The 26,701-nt window shown below is 43.4% G+C and overlaps 1 protein-coding gene across 7 annotated transcripts in view; it reads right to left on the bottom strand.

The window, feature by feature from the left end:
• AMBRA1 (autophagy and beclin 1 regulator 1) overlaps positions 1 to 26,701 on the bottom strand; it is a 137,221-nt gene that overhangs the window by 20,249 nt on the left and 90,271 nt on the right. For all 7 annotated transcript variants that reach the window (XM_080395711.1, XM_080395708.1, XM_080395705.1 and 4 more), the window contains 3 exons: positions 24,242 to 24,430; positions 23,657 to 23,811; positions 8,832 to 8,971 (listed from right to left, as the gene is read on the bottom strand). In XM_080395711.1, the coding sequence (XP_080251837.1) occupies positions 8,832 to 8,971; positions 23,657 to 23,811; positions 24,242 to 24,430 (484 nt within the window). The remainder of the gene's footprint in view (positions 1 to 8,831; positions 8,972 to 23,656; positions 23,812 to 24,241; positions 24,431 to 26,701) is intronic.

A 26,701-nucleotide genomic window follows, 5' to 3' on the forward strand; every position in this document is an offset into this window, starting at 1 on the left:
AATGTCCAAGGGTACTTATGCAATTAGGGAGTACGAAAAGAAGCCAGAGACAGCAGGTAGCTGCACTCATTAAGAAAATAACAACAAGAAAAAAAATTAACTTTTTTGAGCCATTCACACGTGATTTTTAATGTTACAAAAAACTGAGGAAGTAACAAAAGGTCAAAAAAGCCAACTTAGCGGCATTCTTCAAAAAGAAAGGCATGCTTAAATTTGCAATTACTCTCTCCTAAGTGCAACTTTTGTCCTTAAAGACAGTAATATAACAAAGAGAAAAAAGAAGATACATGAAAACAATGAAAGAGTGAGCTACATGCAGTAGGCAGTAAGTCAAATAATTGCTTGTATGAAATTTAATTGCTTTTGTAGATACAATTAGAAAAAAAGGAAGAAAAGACAGCAGGTGTGATCTGAATAGATAGAAGTGAAGCATTTGATAACTGTTCTTAAGAGTACGTGGCCAAACTCTAAAATAAAGATTGCTACCCAGTCTGAGAAGCAGCAAGGACCTGCAGAAGTCCAGGGACACAGCACACAAACTGGTAAGTAGCAGGTTAGGTTTCTTTAGCACAGAGCTCTGTACCAAGTTCCCTTTCTCACAGTGGAAAATAAACGTCACTAACTAGTCAGTGTTTCACTGTATCTTGAAGAATTGGGTGAGGGAAATGAACTTGCTAATAACTGAAGACTTAAAGCAGCTCTGAAAATTTATCTTTAGGATTCACAGACATATTAAGTGGAATTTTATGAGGGCATCTTCTACCTAATGCCATCATTCATCCTGGATATCAAATTCGCATACAGAAATGGAAATAGAAATGGAATAAAACCCAATATCAGAATGGAAATACTGTTTCAAGCCTCCACATTACCATGTTACTTCTTTTGCATCCGCAATGACTGAGCCCCCTGGCATTCAGGATATCCAGGCTTCCCTGCACAGTTTGGAAATAATTAATTTCATTTTTTTTTCTTAAATGCATGAGTAACAAAATCCAAATGTAAGCTTTCAGGATGCATCTTTAGTGCAAAACTGGCTGCCTTCCCCCCTTTTTCAGTCCTTTTATCAATCAAAATCCTCTTTCATCCTCATTTAGAAAATTCAACGCATCTTATGGTTAACATGTAGCAGAAGTTCAGGACATCATCTCACCTTCTCCTGCTGTTAGTGGAATTCCCAAAATTAAACCTCATGCCAATGAGTACCCCACTGAGCCAGCCCTGGCAAACTCCTGCTCCAGCCAGCCAACACTTATCTGGGTCTGAGCTAAAATTACTGCAGTGTCCCCAGAAACGATGTGACATGCAAGGAGGTGGTTGAGCCTCCATCCCTGGTGGTATTTAAAAGTTGTGTAGCTGCAGCGCTTGGGGACACGGGTTAGGGGTGGGCTCGGCAGTGCTGGGGTAACGGTTGGGCTCGATGATCTCAAAGGTCTTTTCCAACCTTGAACAATTTGGTAGGTCTATGACATGCATTCCCTTACTTGGCCACGGTCAAAGGCCACTGTACCGACGCTGTTGCAAAAGGCCATTTTCAGGGAGGACTCAGACATAACCAGTATACCAGCCACCAGTTAACAGCTGTGAGAACATTCCCTGTGCAGGGTTGCGAACATCCCTCAGTTACACAAGAAGGAAAGGCAGCTCCTTCTTCTGTCTCTGTTTACTCCATCCTTCAGAAGTTATTCTTAAAAGGCAAACAGTGCAGCAGGGCTTGTGCTGCTGGGGGGCATCACTGCCAGAGGCTGAAGAGCCCGGCAATGGAGCCAGCCAGCAGAGCCGGGCCAGGCAGCTAGAGACATCACCACCTCTTCACCAACGCTGATAAACAGAGGCAGACACATTCTCCCCATTACTAATGAGAGGATACGCAATTCTCAGAGGAAAAAAAAAAAATACAAAACGGCATTGGCATGGACAGACAATTGCAATGATCCTCTGCAAAGCACAAGAATTTATTGTGGAGATTATTTTCCCAGATTAATTTCACGTTAGAGGCAGATCTCACCACAAAGAATTAAAATATGCACACTGCATAGCACTGAATCAGTTTGAGGCTCCCCACGCCTACTTCCCAATGAAGAATTCCAAGGGATGCTGCCTCTGAACCACAGGCATCTTTTCAGGGGGTATTTTAAGTCCATTACCACAGGCTCTGTCCTGAAGAAATCCCTCCTCTCTCGCAGATGCCTGCATTACACAGCTAGCCCTGGACTAGGCACTTCGAGTACTTGGTTTTGAAACAGTTTTCTCAGAACATTGAGGTTTCTGGATTAGGATTTTCCAAAGCATGGGAGTGCTGAGCCCTTCCAGAACCTGCTCCTGAGCGCTCAAGATGAAACGACATACCAGTGACACTCAGACCCCTGCCCTTCTCCCAGGGCACTCCTCCGCAAGGGCAGCACACAGCCTGTGCCTCCTCACTTTCAGTCTCACCTGCGCATGCTCTACAAGACAACGTTTGAGAAGCCCCACCAGGGATGGGAAAGCTCTTGTTTGGATGTCACAGGATAGGAAAGGTTATGGGCCCTAAAAAAACAAATTCCTTTTTAATTCAGTGGAGGTATTTCTATGGTACAAGACGCTGTGGATTTCATTCAGTGCAGCAAAACCCAAAGATTCAGGAACAGAATCAAACTTTGAACTACGTAGAGCCAAAGAAGATGTAAAAAAATCTTCAGAGAGCATTAGCACCGGTCACAGTTACAAAGGATGACAGGCAGCACGCGAAGCAGCCCTGGGGAGGCTGGAAAAGCACTAGCAGCCAGGCGGAGAAGTCAGTGTGCAGGAGGATAGCAGAAGAGCAGGGGGAATTCATGCTGCTCTGTACCACTGCCTGCGACAGGCCTCCAGGCCAGCGAGTAGTACACGGTAGTTCATTTGCTACGTGGAGTACCCTGCCTCAAGTGGTGTGCCTAAAGGGATTCTCTTTTCCACGTGGCGCCGCTCTCCCAACAAGTATTAGTGGCATGAATTTGGTGTCGTGATTTAGCTCAGTGGTGCCCACCCTTTAAAACATGGCAGGCTCAGAGCCTTTCAATACCACGCTGCTGGACTGAACACAAACCCATCTCACACCCAAAAAAGCAGACTGCCACGTAGTAACGTGAAGGCGTGTGCAAGCAGACAGCGGGTTTGTGACTGAATACATATGCCAGTTGATGCCCATCTATACACTGAACGAAGAGACCCTCAGCAAAGGAACAGGCTGTCACAACCTCATACAGACTGCAACCTGTTTCGAATCCACATCTGAGGGCCAAAACTCTTATCAGCAAAACTCACCTGTGAAGCCTTACTCCAGCCTGTTATCACCGCAATTGGTTAAAGAGCAACAAGACAAGCATGAAGCATCCCCCAAAGACACCTACGCTGCCTCACGATGTAAAGTAAACCTCACACTTTCAGACTTATGAGAAGAAATGGCTTGTCTTGTTGGTCACTTGCAGAGAAGTTGTTTCCAAAAGTTGGGTTCCTGTCCTACAGGAACGCTGTCCCCTGGGTTCGTTTACACAGACCATTCCTCAAAAGGACCGTAACTCATCAGGAAAAGGAGACAAAATTATAAACAGGTTGGAGACCTGCTCTATGATGGATAGTTTGTTTACTTGCAAGCAAATGAAACCAGCAAAATGAAAAGAACACATGAAGGACATGCTGAACACCAGCTCCACCACCTTTGCTATTTGTTATCCTTACTCGGAATAGTACTTACTCACTGACAATTGGCATCTCCGAGTTTTCCATACAAGTCTGTATTTGATACTGCACGTTCGATCTAACGTATCAGTAAACAACGTAAGGTGGTTGGCCTTTGAGTGTTTGGGAAAGGAGGAACTTTCCTGATGTTACTTTAAAATTTAGTTTCTTCCAACTTATTCACGTAAGAAGCAGAGCAAACAACTTGATGATTTTTGTGAGCTGGGTGTCATTCTTAAATCTAAGGAAGCAGGTACACAGTGTCCTTTCTTTCCTTTGCTCACCAGAATGCAACCCTGCTAGGGGTTATATTTTTGGCTAATAAAAACTTTCATTTTATCCTCAGAGCTACTGGCTCACAAATTCCAGTCCCTTACAGGCTTCTTTCAGGCTCATTAGGTGCATTTCCAAGTGTGGATGAATACTGCTGTCATCACCCCACCTCCCTACAGCACTGAGAGCCAACTTGTCAACACCTGTGTAGACATGAACCTTGGGTTTAAAATACTGAGAACTGCTTCACAGCTCAGCAGGCCAGTCCCAGCCCCAGTCACAAGTATTCAAGTCATACACTTGTCTCTGCAAGCCAGCCAAGTTGCATCTCTGAACAGCTAAGCCTTCTGCAGCCATCCAACCAACTACAGGCTACTGCTGGCAGCAGCTGGTTAGCCACCGTCCCCTAGCTCGCAGCCACGACCTAGTCATGGGCAATTCGTGCTTCTTTGTTCTCTAATAAAAAAGATACACATTTAAATAGTTCTCCTTTCCCAGAGATTTATGGAAGGCTACATAACCCTCTCTGTGGAAAAATGACTAGTTATAACATTAAGGAAATTTTAGAGTAGTGCTGCAGCTGCTACTTCCAGGGTGGAATGCGGCTGGTATGCACGGAATCTACTCCTCTGCAGCTCCCCAGGCAACACAACCTGCAACCTTAGTACATGCTAAGAGGAACTGAAACCAGGAGGAACCTAACGGAGGGCTGAAGTGTGGAGACACCACGGCCAGGCTCTCTCGTACTCCCTGCAGGATGGGGAACTTGATGGTATCAGGTATCGAAAAACCCCAGGGTAGCTGTCGAACAAGGAAGGTAAAGGATATAATGTCAGCTCTTGAGCCAGCAACTTTGGCAGAATTGCTTTCCTTGGATGAACTTTGCTCATTATAATCTCACCGTCACACCAAAGCACACCTCCATCTCAAAGCTACCTTGCTCCAAGGTACGACCACCCCTCACTGAGCATGTGCTTTCTGTTTGTATGGACTGTACCTTTAAAGGCAAAGCGAGAGAATTTTACAACTGTCAGTAACAAACGTTTGTACTACCAGAGTCACTCAAGCTCCACCTAGAAGCAAAGAAATAATATAAAAATTAGGAAGGGAAGAAGTTAGGGAAGATTCCGTTGTAACTATTGGGATCAACCCCTCCTTAATCCTCCCCTTTTTAGCCCTGCTGAAGACCCCAAGCTGAAAGTTTTCTTACATAAAAATGCTCCACTGACCCCACTAGCAGCTCTTCTTAACTACTGTACTCGTTTAAAGGCAGTCTGAAATATGGGCATACAAATTTTAAACTGTTCCAGCTTATTTATCTAGTTTCTGTTACAGTGATACTAACATTTTGCTATCTCTGCTGTTAAGCATCTTGCGTCTCATCCTAGAACTAAATTTGTTGTTTTTACAGCCTCGCATATTGATGGCTTAATCACCTATGATCAACTAAAACCTCAGGTCTTTTTCCTCCTCTGTTATTTTAACTACTGAGCTCAGTGTTATTAGTCACTAAGTGCACTTTATACTATTAAGCTCTCATTTCTATAGCTCCAGTCACTTTCAAGGCAATCCAATTCTTGTGCAACACTCTGATCTTTCTCTGCAATGACAAGGCTAATGTCACATCCTCTGCAAATTTATTCCGTGCACCCCCACAAGACATTAGTGTGAAGGTATTAATAACCAGTCCCAGAACAGGTTCTTAAGAGAGTCCATCAATGACCTCTTTTGGGACAGAGTCCAGCTCTCAGCCACGCTGTATTCCTTCCTTTAGCCAGGCCTTCACCCGCCCTTTACCAGATCTTGTTGTAATCATAGTTCTTTACAAATTAACTAGATTTATTTTAGTTCCAATGCAGCAACTGCCTTACTAAGACACAGACGTATTAGACCAGGAGCAAGACCTTAGCTGACCCTTTAATTAAAAACACATACATAAAATTCTCAAGGACATGTATCCAACCTGCTATATTCCACCTTAGTCAAATCACAACGCATTCCATCCCCTTTTCCATGGGTTTAGTTTTCCTTTCCTTCAAAATATACCCCATAAAGCTGTGTACTGAGTTCACATTATGGATTGTCAACATAACATAACCTTCCCCATTGCCATCTGCAAGAAAAACTCCATCAGTGCTACTCCAACTTGGCAATACAGCCCAAACCCTTTGATTTTAATTACTGTTTCTTTAGAACTCTGGAAGGACTACTTGCATAGCCTCTCATTATGAGCTCATGGAACTTCAAGTTATGCTTTTTTTTTTTTTTTTTTTTTTTTCGGTCAGCATGTACTTCCAGTTTACTCATCTCATTTTCCGTAAGCACATACTTTTCAAATCCTGTATTTGAGGCACAGATGCTATTTCAACCTGTTTATGTGAACCCTATAGTACTTGGTTGCAAATGCCTCTATTGTACATGGGAATAAAGACCCAGGGAATTACAACCATCTTTGTTGTTTGTTACTGACCACATTTTTCTTTGCCAAATTAGAACAGTGGGGGTGTTTTCAGCAGTACAGTGTTTTTGTGATCCCTGCTGTTTGCCAGGTTACCCGCCACATAGTACTCCATCAATTGCCGAATCCTTTATTATTTCTCTTCCTCTCTGTTACTGTGCATGGAAACTATACAAATATTTTTCATCTTCCTCCCTCGCTTCTCAAGTTAAAGTCAACAGAAATGCCAACCTCAAACCAAGTCTATTAAGCCAGGAACTACTGAGACAGCATCTACATGTCAGGAACTCTCCTTTCTCTGAGGATCTTCCAAGTAGATCTGGGGCAGATATCACAGCCGCAAGCCACTTTGCTCTGACAGAGCCTCACTCATTTGTGTGTTCTGATGTTAGAGCCTCAGTGCAAATTATTCAGCTCTGTGAATACCTACACCTTCATGCAGAGGTTTGTAAGTCACTCCAGCTGCTGTTGGTTTATAAAATGGTGCAGTCAAGAACAGAACGTATCAGGTGTTCTGCTGCAAGAAGAACCACCAGTCCGTGTGAGGTCCACAATAATCACCAGAAGCACTGGTCACTCCAATCCACCAGCAGGAAACCCACTGAAGTGTTTCTGTCAAACCACCAATAAATCTTCCACCTCTATAGCCACCCTGTTTTATGTTTGTATACAAACAATTTATATTTGCTGGAGTTGTGCATGATTGTTGCTGGGACAGAAGTAAGGAGATAGAGGAGTGCCCTAGCAACATGGTGAGCTAAGAAAGTTAAGAGATGCTGCAGAAGGGCTGACAGCGTTTCCATAACATCCCATGAGAGTGTCTTTAATTAGTGAGGTGCCAAGAAGAGACATGCCACTTGGCTTGGGGCTACTGCAAACACCAGAATGGATACCTAACATGAGGTGCGGCAAGCCAGGACAGCCAGACCAGGCTCCACAGTATTCAATCAAAGCATCCACCCTCAGGGAGATTTCATTTCCCTGGGTTCTCGTCCAAGTTCATCTCATGAGCCCTCATCAGTAGACTAGATCTTATCACTTCACTATACTGAAAATAACTTACTCTTGTGAGTTCGAGAATAAGAGAGCCATTATTCCTGAATAATTCTGCTTAGAAAGTACAGCAAATATTCTTGAGGAAAGGCACTTATCCTGGAAGAGAGTGATTATAGCTTATTCCATAATAATATCTTGTAGAACTTCATGTATAAATAAGGCCTTGATGAAAGATTATGTTCAAGAGAACAAGAGGGCTGTTTGAAGAGTGCAGGCATTCTGTACTACTGAAATTGGTCCAATCTGAATTCCAACCACAGATTTCACCAGAAGGCTGTACTGAATTAGTCAGTATTACAATTGTCTATATATTTATTCTGATTTAAGATAGTGGTTCTACACTGACCATATGACTCTCCTCAAGCACCACATGTCTGATCTTAGGCACGACAGATGGAGTCCACATGCATGTGGTAAGATCACCAGCAGTGCTGCAAATTTCTAGCTGCCAGCCTTTAAGTTACAAGACACTTCAACATGTGAAGCATAACCCAAAAGAATATCAAGGTGGTTTAGTACCAGGAAATAACTGAAGCGAAGAAAACCCTGAAGTGTTCCTGCATCACAGAAGAAACACTGCTCCAAAAGAAGCACTTGCACAACACCGTGGAAAAAAGGGTCTCAACAAAGTGTGGTGCAGAGTCTCCAAGAACACTGAAAGCAATGTTTCACATCTCAGACACCCAGTCATCACCTATGTCACACCACATCTAAATTGGCTAGCGTTTAATTGCAAGTTTACAAAGGGACAGTTACACCCTTCATGGCACTGTATAAATAAAAGACACGTCGCACCATTGGGCTTTCAAGCGAGGACCAAAACAATTCGCTGGCTTGCTCGTAAAAGTGACAAAAATCTTTGCAGTTCATAGATTCTCATGTTTGAATACTGTAACAAGTATTTGCTAACTCTAGCTCAGCAGCTTTCAACCTAGCTGGTGGACTCCAAGGGGTCCATGAAAGCTGAGGAAAGCAAGCATAGCACTAACAGCTTACATTTGCTGTTGGCATTGGTAACTTTTAGAAGTCCATAAATCCAAAGAGACTGAAAGACATTGCACTAGACATACATGAAACAAAGGATCCAGAAAACCTAGAGACACACAGGAAATAAAATGAGCTATGAGATGCACTTCAAACAGCCTCAGCTGTTATAATCAGCAAAACAAACACTGATTGTAAGAGGCTTGGGTAAACACTGTGGCAGTCCAAAAGGATATGAAGAGTTAGTTTTTTTGCGTCCCTCAATCACAACGCCTCAGGCAGCAAAAAGCCATCTTATCCCCACGGCCCTAGGAAGAGAATGGCCAAAGCAGTTGCATACCCATGTAAAACAAGCACTTACTCTGGTCGGCAGATCACCAGGTCCCCTTTGTTGGTGCCATATGCCAATCCCAGGCCTGGCTCGGGCAGCCAGCGAGCAGAGTTTATGCTGACATGTCTTCTCTGGTCGGCAGGCATGGGGTACAGAACGTTGAACACTCTCTGAAACAATAACAGGAGATTACTTCAAAGGACAGTACAGGGTGGGAGAGCCAAACAGGCTCAAAACAAATGTCCAATCTCCCTGCAGCAGTGCAGCTGCCCAAGGAGACCTGTCACTTTGCAGGACATTACAAGAAAGCACTAATCCAGCAGCTGCCAGAAACATACATATATGTGCCCCTAAGTGTTTAACAGATCAACTGGCACACAGCTACAGAGCAGGAGAAATTCCACCCCCAGGAAAAGCTGCCTGTCACTCAGCGGGCTGCACAGTCCTTCTATTCAAACTAATTCAACAAAGTGGTTGGGACAAGCGGTATAGTCATTAGAAAGCAAGACAACTGGGATGCTTCTGGCCTTCACCTCTCATCTTGGGTCACTGGGGTGGAACAGGAAACTGGCAAGCAGATGGGCTTTCAGCATCAAAAGTTTACTGTTTCTATTAAGCAAACCAAACTTCAAGCAAAAATAATACATGATTATTTCCTTTTTTAAAACATTTAAACAGCTTCCTGATGATGTTTTAGAGTTTAACCAACACCCACACCGACAGTGCACAGAAGAAAACAAAAATCTAGAGATTATGAGAGTAACAAAAGTACACAAGTAACAAATCCCTCAGTTCAGGTCCCCTTCCAACACCGTCCCTCCTACCTGCAGTAAGGTAAGAAGCTGAACAGCTGCTAAGACTGCGGGTAGTTAGTATGGCTGCAAGCCGGTGCTTCCCAAACGCTGCATTAATGCGGGTGAATGGAAACCCTTGTGCACATGAAGGCAAGTTCTGCCTTCTAGTCTGCACTAGCTTGGTTTTTGAAGCCTATGAGCTTGAAAGGCAAGAACGATGAAGCGGAACAGATTATACTTGTGTACATACTCTCCTACTCCAAGAAGCTAATGTCTTTTGTACAGCACAACACTTTCCTGCACCCTGCCATCCAGCAGCCAGAACTGCATATCGCTGACAATACTCCGTTTAGCCAGAAAATGACACAGGTAGATCACAAAAACAAAGGCATGAGATATGGAAAGAAGGATAACAAGTTGGTTTGGTTACCAGGAATAGACAGGGACAAGCTGCTTCAGTGTACTGGGCCATCAGACCATGTTCACCATGTTCCAGCATGGCTTCAGAAGGGTAGGACCAAAGACTGCATTTACAAGTCCAAGTCACTAACAGAATTTCTGTAGAAATTTAGTTAGAGTTTAAACCTGCAGCCACTGCAGGTAGCAGACTTCAAATCTAGATTTTCAATGGGATATGTCTCAGGTGAAAGATAGACTTCATTAGATTTTTCTGATGGGCAGCCACTCATTCATCATAAACCCCTCCTTCCAGACTCCCTAGAAAAGGGGATGGTGCTGGAGCAGGAAGCAGGGAAGGGAATGACGATGTGCTGGAACAACAGGATAAAGGTAGATGGGGATGCAGATCAACCACTACTGCACTGCTAAAGTGGCCTGAAGTAATAATTAGAATTCATTATGGTGGGACTCATCAGCTAGCATAACAAACTGGGGCTGTTTTTCTATATAGCTCTACTGCCCACCCCACATCTTGTCTGTTTGGAAATTTAACTTGAGAAGAGTGAAGCAGAAACCACTTAACTGTACGTCCTCCAACAGCTAGTGCCCAGAACCTTCATCTTGACTACTGTAATGCAAAGTTAAGTCAGAGCAAAACGATATAGCTACATTATTTCCTGTCATCAGCAACACGTTTAAGCTCTCCTCTGAGGTGGCCATATTAGAGGAGAAAACATCCTTAAGGATTTCTCTGAATGAAGCTGGTCACTCATCACCCTGGCTATCAGTCAGCAGTCAGTGCACCCCCAAAGGAGCTGGGTGGTTGGATGGAAGGAGCAGGCCCTCAGGGGTTTATCTAGCTCTTACCCATCTCTGTCATGTCTGTCCCTTTCCCTCCCTGCCTTGCTTGCTGGGGGGTGGCGGCGGGCAAGGGGGAGAAGAAGAGGAAAAAAATATAATCAGATGTACGATGGTAGCACCTGTTACCATGGAGATTATGGTGCACTCTGAGATGGGAACACTGGATTTTGAGGAGGAGGAGGAAGGAGGGGAAAAGGAGGGGTCTGCCAGAGCTGGGAGCATACATTTATAAAATAAGCATTCCAAATCTCTCATGAACTGCAAAGGTTTTCCACTGTATCTTTCTTCAGCTATTCAGAAACAAACAGTTTGTCTTCTCCTGGGAATGGCTCTGCAAGGTATCACTGCTTGAGAAGCTGCCCTGCTGGGCTGGCTGCAAGCTCCCCTCCATGGCAGGTCAGTTTGCACAGTTTCTCACATGCTCTGCAACCTGCCACGCCAAGCAGGGAGACTTGCTGGCTACAGCATCCTTGCTAGCTCCTGTTGAACATCCAGGTGCTTTGCAGTAAATAGCACCCCGTGGAAAGTGCTGCCAAGGACATGGGTCTGGTTTTGACAGCCTGCAAAAATGTTGGCTGAGGGCAGAATCTCAAAGACAGGATGGCTTAAAAATTCTGCATAAGAATAGTTGCTTCATCACTCCACTCCATTCACTTCTAAACAGCTCGTCACACCGAAGAGCTCCCCTCCCCTGCTGCTTCCCACTCCCACGCTAATGGGACAACTCCATGCAGTGTTAAGGGTGATGACATCCGTGCGTGTGGTAATTAGTACATAAAAAGAGAAAGCAGCTGTACTGGCATAATCACCAGTCGCAGCAGTAACCAGGACCCAGCTAATCAATCTGATGCAGTCATACAGACTGGCTGTTGCAATTGCATCCATTAGCAAGACCCCCTACTCTATCCATTGAGTGGGGGAAAAAAAAAAATTAAAAGTTCCTTCAACATCAGCAGGTCCCTCTCTTCAAAGAAGGTCAAGAAGCCTGCCAGGAAGCATTATTCTCCATAGATCACAGCTAATTCCTTTCAGATATATTTTTTTTGGTCTTTGTGCTTCCATTGCTAAATCTTATAAAGTCACTGAGGTATTTCAACCTAGTAGCCAGCCTGAAAACATATCAGAGACACACACTTCTTTGCCAGTGGCACTGTCCATGCTTTGTAGTTCTAAACTTCTAGGAATAACATTCAAGTTATTACAGGAATCCTACACAAACAGGATTCTCCAGTTTCTAAGTCAAGAGATTGCCACCAACCCTCAAAGACTTTTGAAACCACGAATTCAAATGCATAAAGTTTATAATTCACCAGTTCCCTTTCGTTAGGGCTGGCCCACAGACTAGTTGCAGGCTATGTGTAACAGCCATGTTGATGGCCAAGGGTTCAGGAACCAGTTTAGAACCACTGTTGTAAAAGTCCACTGATCTTTAAGGTGCCCACCACACTCTACCACAGCCACCAGAGGGTTTATTTTTAATAGGGTGGCATTTTCCTTAGGAGACATACTGTATTGCATCCCACTTTATCGGCCCATAATCACTGCCAGCAGTCAGAGCAAGCTTCCAGGTTCTTCACCATAATCCATGTCAAACTTGCCCTTAGAATCATCACTACAGTGCTAATTCAGTAATACGCAGCCACACCATTAGATGTGGCGACTCAGCATTTTATAAAGTTGGCAGTTGCATTTGTTTCCAGATGCAGTTCTGAAGTAAGAGTTCTGACTGGTTTGTTTCCCTAACTTCCAAACGCTGTGAAACGTGAGGAGTGGGAGCTTCAAAACATCCCTGTGGAAGCTTAAGCCCAAACAGGCAACGTAAGTATAGCAAGCTGTTCCCTTCTTGGCAGCAATATAAACATATAAAATGTCATTTCACCAGGCAAGAAAGGTTCTAACCCTTCCCTTTAGGGCCACATGGCACAGCCTGGATTACACAGAACAGTTGCTTGACCTATGCTTATGTTTGTAGAAAACTGTGCCTCTGGTGATCTTCACAGGAGACTCCAGAAGTCTTCTGCCATTTCAGTGAGTCCACCTCTCCTCTGAGTTCAGGGGATGTCGGCAAGATAAAAAGTCTTCCTTTAGAGATATAAAACCTGTCTAGGTAGCTAAGCTTGCACACAAAAGATGATTCTCATACAAAGGGAAAGAAACAGTCACTGAAGAAACAGCTGGTTGCTGCCGTTCTACATCCCTGTAACCATGAAGTGTGAGGAAAGATTTGGTTGAGTAATTTGAATCTGCACTTCTCTATTTTCACAAAGACTGCACTAGGAGTGACTACTTATCTCTTTGATGTGCCTCTTCCATCCTCCCTGAACAGGAGTGGACACATACATCATCTACTGAACTCCTCCCTACAGCTCAGTTCATCACATCACAGCCGCTTCTTCAGCACTGAATTCAGCAGGGGAGAAGAGGGCTCAGAGACAGCAGGGCGGTGAGAAACCCCAGGCCCTCAGAGCATTCAGCAAACGAGCTGCATGTGGAGTGCAGAGGCCACCTCGGGCCCACGGCTGCTGCTCCCCCTCCAACTTGTCAGTGCTGGCACATCAGTGCTGTAGCACCTCTTGCAGCCACCGCTTCAGTATTTACTTACGGCAGTGTGCCAGGAGAGGCTGCGTGACAGTCAACAGCCTCAAGGAATCTTTCCCGATGATCTCTTCCTCGCCCATCAAGCTGCTGTACTTCTGTGGGAAGGAGGCGCTCAGGGCACAACACACAAGCACAGAGCTAGGCAGTTAATTTGTACCTGCCCTGGAGGGCTAAGAAAACTTTTTGCTAAAAGCCTCTGCTCTGCAAAATCCTAGTTATTGACCCAGTGTTTCCCTCTTCCCCTCCTGCTCTCTCAGGGAAGCTGCTGCTATTTAATTATGCTCTTTAAATTCCACCTTTGCCCTCCGTTTCTGGGGTGTGCCAACATTAAAAAGCTGGATGGGGCAATCGCCAGGATCCTGTCAGTCAAAGCAGCAGCGGGCTGCCCCCAGCCTATGCTGCTGCTGCCAGTTGGCATCAGTGCTGTACCGCTCGCCTGGTCCGAGCAGCGCCGTGCCCAGCCAAAGCGGAGGCATCACCAGCCAACCCCTTGCCCGGGGCCTTCCCACCCCGAAGGGGAGCAATGAAAAGCAGGGGAGTGCTGACTGCTACTTGTTTGGCAGAGCAAGACCTGTCTTCTCCTCTCTGGCACTCAAGAAAGAAGAAAAAAACAACCATGTTTTGAAGCTGGAGGAGAAGAGAAAGTTGGCACAAGCTGGTAGGGAAACTCAGCAGGAACTCTTGCTTTTTATCTTCTTAAACTCAATAGAGACATTTCTGCTCTCAACTAGATGCATCGCCTCTCAAGATGCCAATAAATTTCAAGCCATTACCTCCGCTTAGCCCAAGCGGTAAGCTGGGCTATTAGATCAGCCCTGATAAAGGCTGCATGGGGTGGAGGTGCAGATGTTCCCTTGTTTACATGGGGAAACCTTGCCATCCATGAAGCTCTATCCTGACAGGTAAAAGGGGAGGAAAGGCTGGAGCAGATGGGGTGGGTTTATCAGGCACCAGCCTAAAATGTAGTTATTAATTTTCAACTGAATGGATGCTGTCAGCAGAGGCTGACTGACCATGAAAACACACAACAGGAGAAACATCTCATGTGCTAAATCCAACAGAAACCTTACTGGGAGGAGTGGTAAAATCCAGTTTCACAGCCACTCTAACCTGGGCTGCAGAGAACAGAGCTTCAGAAAGGAGTACTGATCTCTGCTGGATGGGTATAGCCCTGCTGGCAGCCAACATCTGCACCTTGTGCCTGCCCAGATGTAAAGTTTATGCTGGTAAATAAAGTGCTCCTCATACGGATACAGGTTATACCACCAAAATAATCGCAGAGGGTGCACAGCTTTGCCAACATAACTGCAGCTATACCAGAGCCTCTGGCCAGTGCAGGTACCTCATTTTGGAACAGGCTTTAGCAAACTAAGCTACATGAAGTGTGTAATACAGATACAGCCTGAAAAGCACAGCCAATCCACCACATTGTACTAAGTTCACTGAAAGCACACCTCCAAGCAAAGCCTACGCACAGTCTGAAACTACTCAGAGCATTAAAACAAATGTAGAAAACTACAAACTGCGCTTGTATTTGCCAGAGCAGCAGATGAGGTGCAGCAACAGGAGGAAGGTAGAAGCAGAGCAAAACCAAGAGCAGTACAACTAGGGCTGCACACATTTTGCATTTCCTCACCTGCCCTTCATCTTCTGCTCCACAATCTGACCTTGAACAAGAACTTGAAGTTTCATTTCATCCTTTTTTGATTACAAGCATCTTACTGAGACTGAACAGCACCTAAATCAATTAATTATCTTTTTTTGCCTGACTCATGGCAATGGTGTGTTGCCACCGAAAGATCTTACCTGTTTTGGTTTTGATTTTGTTTTTCTTAATGTCAATGTGTTACCTAGTTTTTACCTCTGACACCAGGGTATCAGATAAACTACTATAAAGCATCTACCACTCTACTGAAAGCACTATACGCCCTTTGCTTAGCTGCCAGGAAGCCACATGCATGACTGACTTCTATGATGCTGCCAATTAAACAAGTCCATGGCTTTTTAAGGTCCAGAAGCATAATAAGATACAGACATCCTAACCTGACCTCCTTAATAAATATCGCTATCTCTTTTTTGCTTATGTTACATTCTTTACTCTGCCTTCTAATAATGAATTTCACAAAAACTGCTGAAATTCAGGCTTATGCCTTGCACAGCCACAAACTCCAGAGCCCTCTGCAGCAGAATTCAAGTCTAGCTTGCCTAAAGCAGAGGGCCATGACAGCAAAGCAAAACAAACACTCCTTGGGATAACTGATGGATGGCTCAATACATTTATTCATAAGACAATGTATATCAGCATTCTGAAACAAGGCAAGGATCCCCTTTGTTTGGAGAAAGTCTCCTTCCTATATCCATACACTGATACAAAGAGAAAGGCATGCATTTCCCATGATCAGACAGGGGAAAAAAATTTGCTTTTTTGCTCCCAGTCTCCCTTTATTAGGCAGGTTGGTCTGTGCTGCGCTCAGCCCCTCCTCCACAGTTGATTCTTGCTAACAACATACACGTCTTTCCATTAGATCTTCTCTGTTAAAATGGAAGAAGTAAAAAATAATGCACTTATCTCTTTGGATTTGTCAGTCTTAATCCTCAAATGGGTCTTATCATCCAAGGCTCAGCACAAATAAAATTTCTTTCAACTCCATTTATCTTCCCTGGATGCAATAGGATCATATATGAAATTCTTCTTCAGACTTTACCAATACACAAACCTCTCTGCCTTTTTCTGCACCTGTTATCACCGCAGAAAATCGTGGCTTTGTTTTCTGAGCCACAGTGAATTAAACAAGAATTAACCCTTAATTTTCAGCAGCAACTGAAAACTTATCTGAGGATACTTGATCCAATTCCTAAAACAGGTCAGCACCCACAGTTTCTGTTGGACTGACTGAGAAACCTTCTGCAAAGCTGAAACTTTGTTGGTTCTTCCTGACCCTAGTTGCCCACATAATTTATTGATGATCTTTCAGTTCCGGAGAAGCCTCATTACAGCACATCTAACCCTTTCTTTCTCTAGGCTAGCTCTTGGCACTACCAGCTGGAACTTTATTTGACAAGCCTGCCATGCAGCTACTACATGAGAAAGAGCTTTAAAATAACTAGTGGGAAACTTCAAAACAAGAACTATGTCTTACAAAGAAACAGATCACCTCAGGTAACAAAGCTCTCCGGAAAATAACGCACCTGCAGCGAAGTGGCTCATTACCTTACTACTCGTCTCCCAAAGGCTGCAAACCCCAGGGTAATACCTCCACAAAAAGCCCTTTAGGGGACTGGCCCAAACCCAGATCTGAAACCTACGGCTGAGTAAGCAAGAAATTGCTAAACAAAAACAACTGTTCTTTCAATTCTGCACGCGTGTGGTGGGTACAAGATGACAGGAGAGAAACAAGAATGCCAAAGGGGGTGTTAGCATGACAGAAGATAGATACGTATATATTTGGTGCAGATGCACAAGTGAACTGAACTGTGCAAACTGTGCCCCAGCTATTGCTCTCTCTCGCAAAAATCACTAACAGCTCTCAATGATTAAACAATCTAAGAAAAATATGGTCACTTTATTGCAAAAGGAATTACAAGGTTCTTCATTTTTGCCCTTAACTCAGGCTGCAAATCAAGAGCAGTACCTGTGAATTCCCTATTAATGGCATGCTGAGACTGTAACAGCAAAAACTATAATATGTTAAAGATCTAATGACAAGGATTCACGCACAGCTGCTATTCCCCATCTGCTGAGCCTCAATAAAATGGCATACAAGATCAAATGTCAACAATATGTTGATGACAGAGCTACATGCATCCTCATCTAGGTGAAAAGAGGCTGTCATCCAGCTGCCTACATGTCTGGAAGGAATAAATACTGGAGGAAAGAGCTGGCTTCAATTTAATTTGAGAAAGATGGTAGGAAGAGGTACCAAAAAAAGTATTCGTGAAACTGCAAACCTCTTCTCAGCCCATGGCCAGTTCAGTGCAGATCTGGGAACAAATCACCTTTTGCTCCCTTCCCCCTACCTGACTTGGGCAAGACGACTGCACATAATCTCAGACACGGAACCATCTTTACCATAATTTCTTCTATCTAGTTAACACTACCCAATTGCACCAAAGCTAACGGTACCTATGGTGGAGCAAATGGGCTCAAGACCTCACCCAAACCGCAAGAGCTTGGCTCTCCTAATACCTGACCCCATAATTCAACAAGGCGGCTTGGCGCTCAGCTTCACGTCCCACAAAATAAAATCATCACAAATAGATGTCATTTGCCTTTTCTTCACACCAGTTTGCTCAGACTGACACTGCTCCCATGTTTAACCATTACGTGAGACATTAACACAGTGTTTTATGGCGGGATCCTAACAAGTTTTTACAGTTTCTTACAAGTTCTGTCTTAGCAGCCTTCATGTAGACATGGGTGAATCAGTCAAGACAGCAACTGAACCAGCCCTTACAGCATACCATTCCTGCACCTATACTTGAATGTGCAAATCTTTATGTCATCTGCAACCCCACGGTACCACTGCATCTGCCAGTGATGTTGAATACAGCTCTTTCTTACAGCACCCTACGTAAGCAGTGCTCACCAAAGTGTGTTTTGGATATGCCCTGCTTTTCTAAAGATACCTGCCAGAACCTGCCAATGCACAGAGCACACAAAACCGTCTGATCTCAACGAGAATCATGTTCTGCTTTGTATTAAATGAAGGGATTTCCCCTGTCAGTCAGACAAGGGTTCTGTCCCCAGGCCCTCTTACTAGTGTCAACAAGTACAGGCAGTCTGTGACTCTGCTTGGATTTTTGGGAGTCTAAGAAACATCTACCTTGTTCAACTTCTGCCAGAAGTGAAAAATCTCTTTGGGCAGTAATTGGATGTATTATTTGCAGTTCTACTCAGAGTTGTCAGAAGCTGCCCCTGTTGACCTGAAGATGTCAAAATCTCTCTCAGAAAGGAGGCACACCAATAAGCATGCTTTTTCAGTAACACAGCAAGAGGTTGTACTCACTTTCTTGCAAACTACTCCTGTTCTCAGAAGTATGTTGGTTCATATGAACTCTTCTACTGGGGGTAACGTGTCGCAGTAAGACATTTCCAATCTCCTAATCCATTCCTACTCCTAATTCCACATTCTCCTAATCATTTTTCTTTTCTCATTATCAATAGTTCTGACCAAACTGTAATTTGCACCTTAGTGAAGCAAATGTTCACGGCCATTTGCTTTCAGGCTTAAAGTCCCTTCACTTATGGCTGCAGGAGCACTCACAGCTCATCCAGGGAGTCGATGAGGCAGCGACCTTTGCAGACCACACTGGATATATTCTACTGACACTTCCATGAAGCTTAGAAGGCAAAGTACTCAATAAAATAGTGCATCTTCTCACCTACTCTGTGTGCTGTCCTCATTAAGAGTTAATATGCTGAAAAAAAGCTTGGCTCTGTGCTAAAACTCCACATGCTTTTCTGCTTCAGGCCCTTCTTCCTGCAGTATCTGGAATTCTCCATCTGTTTACAATGGAAACGTACACAAACTCTGCTCCATCCAGGCTAGTGACCAACCACTTCTTCAGAATGTTTCCCAAATACCAGTAGCCTTCCTTGTCAAGAGCTAATTCTGGATCTCCACAGTCTAGTTTCCTCCCAGATTCAAAGCACAATGCAGTATTTGAGAAGGGGCTTGGTTAAGTCACCTTATTCCCAGAAATTGCAAGATTTGCTCTTCAGCTTCGTGTCAATCAAATTTTTCTATCACCCCTCTCGCTTTTTGTCTCAGCTTAAAAGCTCCTTTCCAAGCTTTATTTTAATTTGGATTACAGTAATCGTGTTTTTCTGATATCTCAAAGTTCGCTTCCTCTGGGTAAAATGAAAACCATTAAACATTGCAAGGGCATCAGAATTTGTGAATGCCAGAAATAAAACTATCTTCTGGCTGCCTTTCTCACTAATATCCACAGTCAACAGATCCAGGGCAATATGATCCTTTACTACTTTATGTTTCTAAGAACCTTCAGGTCTGACCAAGTTTCTAATTTCACTTTCTTCCAAGTTCTTTAACCTCTGTATAAACTTGGAATCATGGAAGTCAGAAATCACCCAACACCCAAGCAGCTCAAAAACGGGTCCTCTTTATGTGGAGACCAGCTCCACCAATGCTTTCAACATTGGCTGCAAAACTTATTTGTACTCAGTATTTGGAGCCCTTTCTCCCAACTTCCCACCTCTGAAACTCAAATATTTCCAGACAATTCCTAGTACCACTGCTACCTGTACCACCCCAAGCTAGAGATCTGCTAAAAGCCATTCCTTCCCTGTACTGTCCAGCTACAGATAAATTTCAGAAATGTTAGCTAGGTTTGCAAAAAAACCAAACCACAAACACTAAAAAAGGAAGCTTATGCATACCACTTGTTAGAAGTCAGCCCTACTAGAGAGCTTCTTAAGCTTCAGTCTGAAAAACAAACTTGCTCTTTCGCAAAGCCAGATTTCCATCTGAAATGCTAAGCAGATCAATCTGAAGGGAGTGAATAGAAAGAGCAGGAACCTCTAGCTCATGACTACCAGATCTGATGACAGTTCACTACTTTTACTCCATTTCTGAACAATACTCTTGTCAACTCATGTCAGCCCTGACCTGTAGAACTCTACCCAATCTCTCCAAAATACTAAGAGTAAGATGCGTATAGACAATGCGCGCTTGTGTAACCAAGATGCTCCTTAGCACAATCCAGAAGTGCTGGAGTTCTCAGAGAGAACTTTTCTCTCCAGCTCTGAAAATTACACCAGCACCCAGTGGATTTCTAGGTGCAATTAAATGTATTAAGTTTCACATAACAAAACTAATTAATTGCATCTTTAAAGCCTCTATTTCAAGAGTGAAATGGAGGAAATTCTCTAAGGAACAGAAACCTTCGTTCCCTGACTACTAGTCAAGGATGTGGAGGAGGGGTTAACTGGAAGCAGAGATAATCACTGTATTTCACTCCTCAGAATCTGCCACACTTTCAGGTGACTCTACAGGCCACACTGGCAAGCCTTGCTCTCCCAGGTCATGGATTGCAAATCGAAAGGCATCAGTGAAGGAACGAACAATTGTGAGACAGTTTACAAGAATTTTCATAGAAGCTGATGTAGCATTTCTCTTTAATTTCTCTCTTGAGAGTTTTGCGAGTGATGTAAAATTAAAATATCCACAAAGCAATGCTTCAGAACATGGCTGTGACTTAATTTTTAATTAAGAAGTTTAGTAACAATTGCTTTGTATTACAAGCTGTTGGCACAAAGGCAACAAAGATGCTTTCTCATTCCCTCTAATTGCACATTGAAGAAAAGAGTTTCACCAGGTTTCCTAAACCTTTTTCGACCACATGCTGGCCAAACTGCAAACAGGGTTTTACTCAACTGAATAGGAATTCATCATCCATTGTAAAGACAGTGTGCTAAGAATATTACCAAGTTTCCTACTTAAAGCTCTGTTTTGGTTTTGCATGTCTTGAAAAGTATTAGACACTTACAGAGCGGTCTTACTGCAAAACTCGACAGAAGAAATACCTGTAGTTGTTCTACTAATTTTTACAACTAGATGAAGGAATAGTATTTATGAGATTAACAGTTTTATGTTTGGCCCTAGAAACTGCACAAAGATGACCAACGACACACCAGAATGTTGAAACAATACTCGACATCATCCCACAAGAAGGCTCTTTAACCAAATTAATTCAAACGGGTCTAGTTGTGACCCTGTCATTATGCAGAAAGCTGGAAGTCCAAAGCAGTCAGAAATGAGACATTTTTGAAATCTTTAAACATGACGTGGGAAAGGGGAAAACAGCAAATTAGTTAGCAAATCCTGCTAGACTGGATAGATTTTAAAATGTGGGGGAAAGCTTTTTGGAAGCTAAAAATACATGTGCAAGAAAGATGAAAAAAGCAACCTTTAGAATACATGCAATCCATCTGGAGAAAGATAATCCAGAACTACAGCAGATGAGAGACGGGAGTGCAGTGATGTGGAGCAAGTCTGAAAAGCAACAGTGGAAAAAAGTGTACAAAATTTTCAATGCATCATAACAGAAAAAAAAAAACCAACAGTTTTCAACTGCGTAAGTAAAGCCCTGTAGTTCAAAAAAAGCAGAAAAAAAAATACCCTCTCTGGGCTTCTGGTAAGACTATGCTTATCACATTACATAAATTTAAACATATCCCAGAATGAGGGGGGTGGGGTGGGGAGAAGAAGGGTATTTTGGAGAGAATTCAAAAGAGAAAAAACCCCAAAGCTGGAAGATTGAATTACAAGGAAAGATTAAGGGAATACAAAGCATTACTTCACTAAATGGTGACTAAGAGCAAGGGTACAAGCATTTGAAGAGTATAACACACCACAGGGAAAGAAGATATGTCTGAAATGGAGATGAAGAACTATAAATGGGAGATTTAGACAGAAGCTTACCGATTTAGCTAGCTACAAAAAAAAAAAAGTCTCCAAAAGGAAGGGCTAGAAGCCATAGCAACTGGAGTTTAGAGCAAATGTAAATGATGGATGAGAGGAAGAAACACGGTTTTGGCTAATAGGACTTCTCTATCTTAACTTATTATGATATGGTAAAAAGACTGTGGGAAGGGATACTCCCGTATCTGGCAGGAAAAGCTATGTATTTCACTAGGATCTTAAAATAACTGAAAAAAGAAACAGTACTAGGGCAAGCCACACTTTTAAAAGGATCTAACAGGATACTGAATCCATGTAATTAGTGATCTTACCATATCCAGACAGCTTTCACCAACCGTACCTGCTAACCAGACTGTGCTTTTTTCATAAATGCATTTAAATTTCTGTCTCTTAAGGTAAGAGGCTCGTACCAGAATGGTAGCTCAGAACGAGGGCTGAAAAAGTGCTGACTGGCACACCAAAGAATATCCTCATCATTGATCTTCCCTTGCCTTATGACATGAACAGATGATGACAATAAAGAAGAGTTTGGTATCGGCTGATAAACCAGCTCATGTAATGACACAGCTGTGATGACCCTCTCTGAATCATGAGCAGTCTGGAGAGCAACTACAGAGCCTCAAGATGAATCAAGCAATTTCTCCCAAAGACAAGTCTCTCCCCAGTGCCAGTCCACTAGACAAATGGCTCACTGCAACCCCTGTACATTGGGCAAGCTCTGCCAAAAGTAGTAAGAGGAGCCTTTTAAAAAAGAAGAATTTATAAAGACAGGAGAGAAGGGAAAAAAAAAAAAAAAAAAAGAACTAGAGGGGAAAAAAGCTTATTCCACTATGATCAAGTTATCCCCCAAAGTGAAAAGGTTTGAACAGCTATTTCTCCTCTCCTGCAACAAGCCACTTGAATACATGGCCTAAAACTTGAATCCACCCAAATTTCAGCATTAGAAATTACCTTGCTCTGCCTCCTCAGCTCTGTGCATTATCAGTTAGACATGGCTTTTCCCATCCTGAACTATCACTGAACAGCTGCTGTGCTCCGCTGACGAACAAAGCAACACACACATGTTCTCTTAATTCTGTCTGTCAGTTTGCAAAAAGATGAAGGTTTTCCCTCAGGTACTGAACAAGAGAATGGGTCATGATTCAGCCCTCCCACAAAGCAGAAGTACAGAAAGATAATTCCATTGCCAAAATATACCTACATGTACATGGAAAGCTCAGGAATAAATAGCCAACAACAGCCTGTTCGGCAAAAGAATGGCAAGGCTTACCTTCAGCCTGCAAGTATGATATGAAGCTTGGCTCTGACCCTTCCTGAAACTGCTGGTGGCTGCTCTCCTAGGGATCAGCTGCTTTTAGGAATGTTAGGAAAGGATCCTCAAGCCTCAGCTGAAAAACTCCCTCAGCAAAACCAACTGCAGTACCACAAGCACGATGTGTTTTACCCCAAGTAGTACAAAAGGCCTATTAGGTACTCTGAGTGGTACCCACATTTAGGAATGTGTTCTATGACATGGAATGTATTTGTTTGTCATCATATTTGAAACCAGAGCAAAGTTTCACAATTCTGTTATATTTACATTCTCCTGCCATGTTTGCATACCTCTGTAATAAATTCCATGACATGTTTATTATTCGCCGGGCCTGGAGCATGCTGCTTCTGTGCCCTTATAACCCAGCAACTAACCACTAGCCTAGAGCCAAAGCAAGACAAAAATCACTGATGCAAACACACAGAAACGGACTACATGTATGCTCACCCTCATAGAGGTTTCTCCACCGTGGGGCTGTTGCAGCCTGAAGACTTGAGCAACCATGTGCTCTGTGGAGGGGTGCAGCAGGATACGCCGGGAAGCCAGTCCCACCATGACATACCTGCCCATTGGAGACAGGCTCACCGAAATGGCATTAGGGCCTGTGAAGAGAAGAGGGGTTATTTCTCTCACAGGTTGACATCCCTCCCCACGCTACATCCTCACAGCTTCTTCGTTCCCTTCCAGCATTCCCATAGCGTATTGCATTCTAAGCTTATTCTTGTAGAGAAGAATAAGGAGACAGGCACAAGTACACACTTCCTCGCCGCAAGCATCTTCCCACTAATAGAATATTCTTCAAGGAATAAAAAAAAAATAAAATAATCTATCCTTTAGCAGTTCCCCATACCAGCACCTCACGTGTCCAGACCACACCACAAGGCCCTCCCCAGCAGTACCGTAACTGTGACCGGCTGGAAGGCCACACAATGTTGCTGCTGCTGTTCAGACCATTGCGTTTCTCACTGAAGGTTGAGTTCTGAGGTAACTTCTCACACCCCCACCCACCCGGACTTCTAGCTCTACGCTTACCAAATCGCTTTGTGTAAAGCATCTCGCCCAAGTTGTGGGGTGCCAGAGAATACACAGCCAGTATTCCCTCGTCGGGGAAGCCTCTCTGACTGCTGGGAATGAAGGCTGCCAGCAGCTGCCCATCGGCAGAGATGTCGCAGCTAGCATCATTGTAAATCTTGCAGTTTTGAACAAGCACGTTCACAGAGGCTGCAAAGAAGAAAGAAAGGAACAGCAATTAGAACACTCAGCTTCAACAGTGAATAAAGTAAGATTTAAATCTCATGTTGGAGACTGGACAGTACATGCAAAAGGCACTCAAGACATTTAGCTTCCTCCAGAAGTTTATGAAACGTTTATACACTGATTAATGTAAAATTTGCTTCAAAACGGAGATAAGACACCGCAATGAGCCCAAGAAACGAAATCTACTCGTGTCCTGGAGCCTTCAGCCAAGAAATAGTGGCAATTGCACTTTATCAAACCCCTCCTTTGCTGAGCATAACATCACCCTTTGCAAAGGACAGCACAGTTTAAACGAGTCTCAAATCATGACTCTGTCAAACTCTAGCAGTGGCAGCATCAGAAACAGCACACCTGAATTCATTTCCCCTTCTGTTGTGGAGCCCCTAGTTCCAGCTCCTCTTATCTCCAATAAACAGGAGACAAGAGAAAAATTCCTCCCTGGAGATACATTCATTTCTGACAGCTGATTTTTACAACAATCTTGGATAAAGCAAGTGAGAAAGGGCAGAGACGTCTCCAGCCAGTCCTCCATTTAATTACTCCAGTATGTGAGACACTCGCACAATCAGTGAAGTAACTGTTCAGCAGACGGGGTAGTGAGCAGCAATTCACACACAGAAATTTTACTTTAGTCTCTGCTGGCGAGTTGCTGGGTGACCTCGTACAAATCCTTTCCCCTCTGTACCCTGCACAGGCAGACTACAAGCTCCTGTATCTTACTACGCACTTGTGCCATTCCTAGAACAATCAGGCTCCGGGGCCTTTTAGCATCGTCCTCACCAACAGTTCAGTGGTGGCTTAGTAAGACAAGGCTGGAGTTACGTTTGCTCCCTCAGCCTAGCCTTAAAGTGCTCCAGTTTTTTCATTAAAACCGCTGCAATTATTCCAGGAGGTTTGGAGCTGAAACTGCATACAGTATTCTGGGGATGGGGAAATTTCAAATTCTAGTATTTTCAAACTCAAGGGGATAGAAATAAAAAAAAATAGACACAAAGCCCACATTTTCAAAACAGAAACTTTGCATGTAGAAGACCGAACACCCCATCTCGCATGCTTCAAGCTATAGCATCATATGGAGCACTGTGTCAACTTCTACAGTCCAGAAACTCTCTTCTAAACTGTCAGACCGTGCCCAGCCTAGAAGCGGCTTTGATTTGTTCAGCTAAAGTTGCAGTTGAGCTTATGAAGCACTTTTTGGGCTAGATTCCCTATTAGTTCAACAAAAGAACAGTGCCAGAATGCTTTGTGCATACTTCTGAAGGTCTGAACTTCCAAATCAAATTAAGGCTGGAACTCAATGCTTTAACAAACTGGCACTGCTGCCAGAAGAAACAATCCCTGCCCTTTGTTTCCAACACTTCTGTGAAAAGAAAGCTACATCTGGAAACTGATATGGCTGAGAAATTACTGACTGTTGTCTAGGTCACTTTTTAGCCGCACAGTTTCCCAGCCAGGGTGGCACACCACATGGCCACAGAGACACTTGCAGCAGCAGAGAAGTCATGACAGGCAAAAAGACAGGACTGTTCCTTCTTCCAGCAGCGCTGAACCTCCCCTTTAGTTCTTCTGGTCTCAAAGATATTTTTCCTGGGAACTGCTTTCCTGCATGGTTGAGTATCAACTGCTACTGTTCCACTTAAGAAACTCGGATGAAAAAGATGATGAGGATAAAAACTGGACTGTGTAATTACATTCTGTACCAAACCTCCTACACCTGTACTCTAAATTTATTCAATCATTTTTTTCAGTGTCAAAGCTGCTAAAAACAGTAATTTTCAGCCTAGTATAAACAGAAAGGTGCTGAACAGGAAAAGGTAAATAACGGTAGTCACTGTCAGCACTGTAATAACAGAATCTAAAAGACACATGGCCCTTCAAAGAACAGACGGTCCAAAAGATAACAAAATTCCCGAGTGCTTAGTCCAAAGCCAGCTAAACAGGAAAACAACAGAATAAAGATTAAAGACTATAGTACCTAACTTAAAAAAGAAAAAGGTAGAATTAAAAATTTGCCCCCACCCCCCTTTATATTCTTTGCTGTAAACTACCTAAAGGATACATGACAACAGGTTGTACTATTGTCATCTCTGTCAGATGGGGAGAATTCCTGCAGAGTTCTTCAGTGACTCATTTCAAAACCAGTCCTATTTATTAGCTTTATTAGCTTGGCACAGAGTGGAGTAGTTGATGAATTCTTTTGATAAAGTTGGGTAATTTCATTAACAGAGCATAATC

The sequence above is a fragment of the Falco punctatus genome (assembly GCF_963210335.1).
Source record: "Falco punctatus genome assembly, chromosome: 7".
NCBI lineage: Eukaryota > Metazoa > Chordata > Aves > Falconiformes > Falconidae > Falco > Falco punctatus.